The 7,579-nt window shown below is 34.5% G+C and overlaps 1 protein-coding gene across 1 annotated transcript; it reads right to left on the bottom strand.

The window, feature by feature from the left end:
* Positions 1 to 2,259: 2,259 nt before the first annotated feature.
* Positions 2,260 to 4,898, bottom strand: LOC104113054 (transcription factor MYB106-like). The gene is made up of 3 exons (XM_009623136.4): positions 4,695 to 4,898; positions 3,928 to 4,057; positions 2,260 to 3,319 (listed from the first exon to the last, which is right to left on the bottom strand). The coding sequence occupies exons 1-3, from the start codon at positions 4,825 to 4,827 to the stop codon at positions 2,539 to 2,541; spliced, it is 1,044 nt and encodes a 347-aa protein (XP_009621431.2). The 5' UTR covers positions 4,828 to 4,898; the 3' UTR covers positions 2,260 to 2,538.
* Between the last annotated feature and the right edge of the window lie 2,681 nt (positions 4,899 to 7,579).

Genomic DNA, 7,579 nt, shown 5'->3' with positions numbered 1-7,579 from the left:
CCGAGAAGATTGAACAGGAGCTAGACTCCAGAGATCACAATGAATTTTATGTAAAGTTTCCTTCTCAATTTTATTTCTCAATTCAAAAGGAAGCGTACAACTCTTTCCTAACTTGAAACTAGTATAGATAGTAGGAAATTTATTCTAACTTCTAACATCAATAGATTTATTGCTACTCAAAAACTTTAAAGACTTCAAACTAGGGTGTCCTAATCTAGAATGCCAAATACTATCTGTCTTCTTCCAATCCTGTGATGCAGTCAAGCCATAGAGGTTGTTATCTTCCGGTACATATAATCCTCCTCTTTTAGCTCCCTTTGCCATTGGTTTCCCTAAATTCTTGTCCTTAGCAAGAAAATCTGAATCATCAAACTCAAGAGTACAAAAAATTATCCTTTGCAAGTTTGCTAAGTGACAGAAGATTCTTTTTCATATTAGGAACAATAAGAATTTCTTTAACTTTCAATCCCGACTTAACAGTATTTTCCACATGTGTGATTGCTAATTGTGATCCATCCTTGACGACTATTTTGTCTATTCCATTATAAGTCTGAAGGTCAGATAAATTACCTATTGAATTGGTCATATGGGAAGTTGCACCAGAATTCACATACATTGTATCATCCTCACCAGCAATATTTTGTAGATTAACAGCTGCTAAAGCTTGTGGCAGATCTTCTGCAGATTGTGGTTATTTCTACCACAAATTTGATAAGCATCGGTGAAAACCTTTCCCTTTCCAGAATTTGCAGATTGCACAGTTTGATTATTCTGGTTAGTTTTGCCTTGACCAGCAGGCCTGAAACCTCTACGCCTTGAATTAAAGTTTTTGTTGCCTCTCTTCTTATTAAAGTTTCCTTGACCTCTACCTCTTTGTGCGGTAAACGCCATGTTATAGTTCTGTTGAGGCATTTCTTCTTCTTTTTCTTCTCTCATGTCAAAGCCTCTAAGTGCATTGACAAACTGATTCAATGTGGGATATGGAGTCTTTCTCAGCATCACTATCCTAAAAGTTTTGTATTTAGGACCTAAAGCTCTGGCAAAGTTGATAACTTTACCTTCTTCATCAACTGGCTTGTGTATGGCTGCAAGTCCATCATAGATGCCCTTAATTTCCTTCAGATATTCATCAAGCGTTTTGGTTCCCAACTTAATATTTTGCATTTGATACTTAAGTTGGAACTCTTTGTCCTTAGTTGCTTGAAGGTAGGCTTCCTCCAAGAATTCTCACATCTCCTTGGCGGTTGAGCATCCTACAATAAAATACATGCAATCTTCAGCCTTGGTTCCTGAAATCCAAATCCTTAGCAATACATCCTTCTCCTCCCAGTCATCATCAACTGCTTTTCCACTACTGGCTTTAGCAGCCGATGCACTATCCTCGACAGTAGCGGAATCACTTACATCAGACATGCTTTTCTTGATCAACTTGGTCACTTTCATGACCTGCATGAGTTGTAACATCTGTGTTCTCCATATGAGATAATTATTGGGCTTAAGTTTGATTGGGCAGGCAACAATAAGGTGATGTAGTGAAGATGTTGATAATGACACAGGGACAGTAGAGGATGAGTTTGGGGCCATTGTTTTTCAGTAGAAGAATCTGTGAAGGTTGTTGTGCAGCGTAGCTTACTACTGCTCTGATACCATGCAGAGAAACACAGTAGAAGTCGGGTAGAAAGAGATTGCTTTGTTGATATATCATCTGCACACTCGTGCACCAATTTATACAGATTACACTTGAGGAGTTCTATTTATTTAGGAGTCCTATCTAAGGTACAATACACATAAGTAAAGATTCCTAATGTAACTACTACAAGTAATAGAATAGACTCGATCACGATCACTATCAATCACTAACTCTATCCATGATCCTTATCAATATCTTCAACAGTCAAAAGCCTTTGGGGTGGTGGTGGTTATAGGTATAACTAGGTATTTGCCAAAGGAAGTTGGTGTAGGGATATTATGGAAGAGAGGATTTGTTGAGTTGTAGGAGGTACAGTTGCTGAGCGGAATAATTTAGACTTATTAAAATTGATTCGGAGCCCGGATTTGATACTCAGGTAGTGGAAGATTTTATTGATGGTGTGTGCATTGTGAGTATCTGCTTTAGCCAATAATACTAGATCATCTCCAAATAGTAGATGAGATAGAGGTGCAACAGTGCGGGAGAGTAAACAAACTTGATATACAGGTATAGTAAACAAATACCTATAGGAGCAATATTGACCTAAGAAAACAAAGGATGCTACGCTATTACTAAAAAGAAAAGGCTACATGGTTTTAATCAATCATTTCATAAATTAAACTTCACGTTAATAAGGAACTAGCGATACAAATCTTGAATACAAATACATATCTAAACTGTTATCATAATAATCACTAAAAAAAACTCAGCTAAACTTAAAGCAATAGAAAAATATCAGCCGACAATCTTTCTTCGGAATTATCTGAATATGTTGATCCTCCTATCCCGTTTATTTTAGCAACTCACCCTGATATCTCTTTAGTAGAACGTAACAACATATGAACTCTTCAGAATACTGGAGAACCAATTGGTGAAGTGACCAAATAAGGAAAGTTGTTCCAATTAAACTTGTTATCTTCAAAATCCCCTGAGCAGCTTCCCATAAAATTGTCCACTTGTATTCCAGTAAAATTATTTGCTGAATTTTGTGTATATTCAGGATCAAATAGCTCTGAGAACTCTTGCATAAAACTTGGAAGGTCTGTTTGGACATCTTTTGTTGGGCAAGGATTTTCCAAACAAGTGATTGTAGACAAAGGAAGATTTTGGTCACCAACTTTTGTAATACATGGTACATTGTTCACGAACAAATTCTCCGAGGAATTTAACGTTGATGGTATCGATGATTTGAGGTTTTTGTTAGCAAAACCATCAAGAAGAATAGAACTAATGTCATTTGTTGTTGGTAATTTTGTGCTTGCTCTTTGCCATGCTTTTAATATGTCAAGACAAGGAAGTTGATAATAAGGTTGCGAAACGACGTAATTATTGTTTTTGTTGTTGTTGTTGCGAGTGTTATTGAAGAGGTATTTAGAGTGATCTTTTGATCTACGAACAAGTCTTGCTTCTGCTTCAAGTCTTGCACTTTCCCATTCAGCCATATGACTAAGGTTTGCAACATACTTAGATTGATCATTTGAGCTACCATTAATGTTGTTTGTGATTTTTGGCTTGTGAGTCATTGGATCAATGCCCATTTTTGTTAATCTCTTTTTCAAACGTGAGTTCCAATAGTTTTTTATCTCGTTGTCTGTTCTGCTAGGCAAATAAGCTGCTATTGCTGACCATCTGAATAACAAAGAGAGTAATTAATCCATGTTAATGTTGCACAAATTAATCACACATGAAAAATGTTACACAAAAATGAAACTACATATTATGTAAATTGGGACAAGAAATTATCTAATTAGGCAATCTAACATTTGGATAGTTTAGGCTGGATTCTATGTACATTTATGACTTTGTACATGTGCGTAGTAAATAGATAGTACTAATATCTGACGTTGACAGTTCCTTCTGTGGTAGAGACAAAGATATATAGCTTCTATCGTTGAGTAATCTACTCCATCAAAAACTAAATAATAAGATAATAATGGATGTTAATTATGATTATTATAACGAAGTTGTTGAAGATATATACTATATATAGTTAAGTAATAATAATGTGTTCTCTTTTACTCCCTCCGGTCCATTAAGAAAGGAACATTAACCCTATTAGTTGCATCATGCCTATTGGTTGCATAGTAAAAGAGAAGAAAACAGTGACTATGGGAAAGAATGTGACAAAGACAAAGGTAACTAACAATTTATGACCCCAACCTAATGGCAGAAAATAATGAGTTCTATCATTTGCTGTCATTTGTTTTTTAATTTACTGTCCTTCATTAAATTATTACCTGTTTCCAAGAAGAGCATGAAGCTGAATTATAGTTCTTTCTTCTTGTAAACTGAACTTTCCTCTCTTGATATCTGGCCTTAGATAATTGATCCATCTAAGCCTACAACTCTTCCCACACCTCTGCAGATCTAAAACGGGAAAAAAGTCAAAATTATATATGCTATCAGTCTAAAAGATAATTAAGTAAATAAAGTGTACTCTCTAACCGTTTAAACCCTTAGATGAAATGATCACGCAATTCAACTCTTGGTGATCACATATTATAAAATAATATAAAAAAATTACATATTTGGCTATAAAAAAGAATCAGACTCACACTTGAATAAAAGTATACAATATAATGTCTGATCACACAATTTAAAATATTAGAAGAATTAACATAATAGTCGCACCCAACCAATGACGGAGCTAGTTAGGATTTTCATTAAAAAGTGTCAAAATATATAAATATAAACATACAAAAAAATCAAGGGGAGTCAACATGCATATAGTATATATATATATATATATATACACATCTACACAGTATATTTTGTCCACGAAGGTGTGTCAGTTGACACCCCTTGCGATAACGTGGCTCTGCCACAACACTCAACCGCTCAAACTAAAAATAGCGGAAGACATATAATCTACACATAATCTATGTAAGATATATGCATGTATAACCATGTATAGTCAGTGTATAATCTATGTATACTAGCTAGAAAAAATAAATAGTAAATCTAACCGGCTATTTATGTAAATAATAGTTACTAATATTATTACCAGCTTTAGCAGGCAAAGCACGCCAGCTACCACAACCATGTTCCTCAATGCAAGATAAGAGTTTTCGGTCTTCTTCTGGTGTCCATGGCCCTTTCTTCAAACCTTGTTTATCACAGCACTTGGACCTTCCCATTTTAACACTAAGTTAACACAGAGAAAATCAAGAAAGTCTATTATTCTGTCTTTCTTTATGTGGAAATGAGAGAATATGGTATATGTAAATGCCAGTTTGAGAGTATATATAGGCAAATGATATAGGCCAATGAAGAAATAATAAGTAGTGTGATCAGAGAGTTAGCTGCAATGTAAAATAAATAAAGATGGTACAAATTCCTAACATGTGGTAATGATCACAGCAGCACACTATGTGAAGCTTTAATTACAATATTGAAAATTTTCAGGCAGTTATTTTGAGAAAATTTTCAACAAAATTGCTATCCTATACCTTCTTTTCCGGGATTGTTATATATAGAGCCGGCCAAATTCAATATTTACTTTATCTAACCAGTATATATAGATTATACATTAATTATACACATTTATATATATATTGTACATGAATTTTATATATATTATATATTTGCTGGTTATTTTTAGTTTAAGAGATTAAGTGAGCGTCTATTTGGGTTAATTGTTGTTTCTTCTTTTTTCTTCTCTCTTTTTTACTATGTGTTTATGCAATTTGATATGAGCGAACTCTGAAAATGACCATCAACTCTTTTAACTATGAGTTATCAAAAGAATGAACGGCCAATACAAGATTAAAAAAAAAGCGACTGAGGGTGGTTAGTTAGAAATGATAATTGACAGATTATTATATGTTAAACTATATTAATAGTGTAAAAATTTTATATACTTTCCGTATCTATAACTTAAATCAATCAAAGTTATTAAAAGCATATATTCTTTTAAATAATAATAAAAGTGAAAATCCTTTTACACTTGTAAGATCAGTAGTTACGTTATTTGTACATTCAAGTTGAGTAAAGTGATGTCTCTTGCACTACTTAGTAAATGTAGGCACCAATGCAAAGATTGAGTTGCTTACACCTTTAGACTTATTAGTTATTATAGTAAATATTCAAAAACATAGAGGATGAGATTACACGGTCTTACCCAAAGTAATGAAACAGTCTCTTCAAACAAGAAAAATGGGTGTCCTCTTTCCATAAAGGAAGTTATTTAAATCTATGATCACATTAACACGTAATCAACAAAAATAAACCAAATATAATATTTTGAATAATTAACTCCTGGTAGAGACATTTTCTTTTTAATTAATGAATCTTACGCATTACCAATTCAGATTAATAGGACCAATTGGTCACATATACTATTGATAATTAAAAAAAAGTGTCATTGCAATAAGCAGGGGCGAAGCACATGTGTATGTTACGAACTTAGCTAAACTCAATAATTTTGGTCCAAACTTTATATTTGTCTTAAAAAATCTATTATATATGTACAAATTCTCATTTTAAAACTCGGTAACTTAAAAAAACTAGAACTCTAAACTTGAATAGGACAAAAATCTGCCTTTGGAATATTTAGCATAAAGTGGCATTAAAGAACGTCATCGGTCGAGCTCACCCAAGACATAGTCGACATGAGCCGTGGTCGAGACATCAATAGAGATCGCGGTCAAGATGTCAACAAGGGTCGAGATCGACTACTAATGATAAGACTTGTAACGGATAATTTGTCAGAGCAGGGTATTAAAAAGGGAATATTCTAGTGAATATTCCTAATGTTTGTACTATTAGGGTTTCCAAAGAAAAATGTCTCATATATATAGAAAGAAAAGACAACGATAATGGCATTTAATATTGATTTTGATAAAAATACTTTTGAGAAGAAGACTTTCTCTTTTGCAAAAATACAAAGACTACCTTTTGATAAAGATTCTAGGCCATATCATTTCTAACTTTTCCACCGGATCCGAGGATTGTTCATACGAATCTTGGACGTATCTGTCATTCATCATTGTTAGGAGAAATATTCGTTCAACCCACTCATTATTGGGTTAATCTTTCTCTTTATTTACTTAAATGCCATTTATTGTTAGTTGTACCTCCATGAATGTTCAGGCTTGAACGCAATTTTGCATTCGCTATCATTAATCATTTACGGGATCTATCCTATCTACTATACGTTTTCAAGATTAGTGTCTAGAGTTATTATCCTTAACTAGATTTAACCCCTTGTTCCATAAATTTAATAGTTTAATCGGAAGTTATACTTTTTGGTCAAATAATTTGGCGCCATCTGTGGGGATTTTTTAGCTAAGTTTTTTACTTTTTTCTAGATCCATAACCGACGCTGGTTATTAAAAAAAATCCAAAGAAGAACCTTCCTCTCTTTATATGCACAGATCTAATGTGGCAGGTAACGGAGAAGAAAGAACGAGAATAATGAGCAACCTCCCAACCAACCTCATGGACATCATCCACGAGAGCTCTGAAGCAGTAGATGAGGACACAACGCCCAATGCCTCTCTTAAGCGAGGTGGATCACCCCATCCCCATTGCAGCATCACAAAATCCCATGTCAAGGTCGCCTCTACATCCGTGGAAGAGGAGACACAGCTAGCGATAAAGAAGCTCCTTGAGGCTTGGTTGACTGATACATTGACCAGCCTCCTCCATAAGCCCATTCAGGATGCGGCCGCAGTAAAGGCGAGAACATGCGCCGCACCATTAGTGGGCGAGCAATGTGATCAACCTCCTCCACCCACAACGATAGGTATTGCTCACAATGTTGTTAACCATGCAGGCGATGATGCTCTCACTGCCATTTTCAAAAGGATGGAGGAAATAAAAAATGAGAACAAAACACTTCGAGATCAAATGAGAGAGCACCAAGAAAGGGTGGATACAATACTGGAT

The sequence above is a fragment of the Nicotiana tomentosiformis genome, chromosome 10 (assembly GCF_000390325.3).
Source record: "Nicotiana tomentosiformis chromosome 10, ASM39032v3, whole genome shotgun sequence".
In the NCBI taxonomy this organism is placed as follows: Eukaryota; Viridiplantae; Streptophyta; class Magnoliopsida; order Solanales; family Solanaceae; genus Nicotiana; species Nicotiana tomentosiformis.
This window is presented reverse-complemented; position numbering and strand designations above follow the sequence as displayed.

What these genes read in the sequence shown, in the direction of transcription:
- LOC104113054 (XM_009623136.4), bottom strand. Translation starts at nt 4,827, where the DNA reads ATGGGAAGGTCCAAGTGCTGTGATAAACAAGGTTTGAAGAAAGGGCCA. An exon ending in TGCTTTGCCTGCTAAAGCTG is followed by an intron (nt 4,058 to 4,694) that starts GTAATAATATTA and finishes TTCCCGTTTTAG; the next exon opens with ATCTGCAGAGGTGTGGGAAG. An exon ending in CATGCTCTTCTTGGAAACAG is followed by an intron (nt 3,320 to 3,927) that starts GTAATAATTTAA and finishes TTTGTTATTCAG; the next exon opens with ATGGTCAGCAATAGCAGCTT.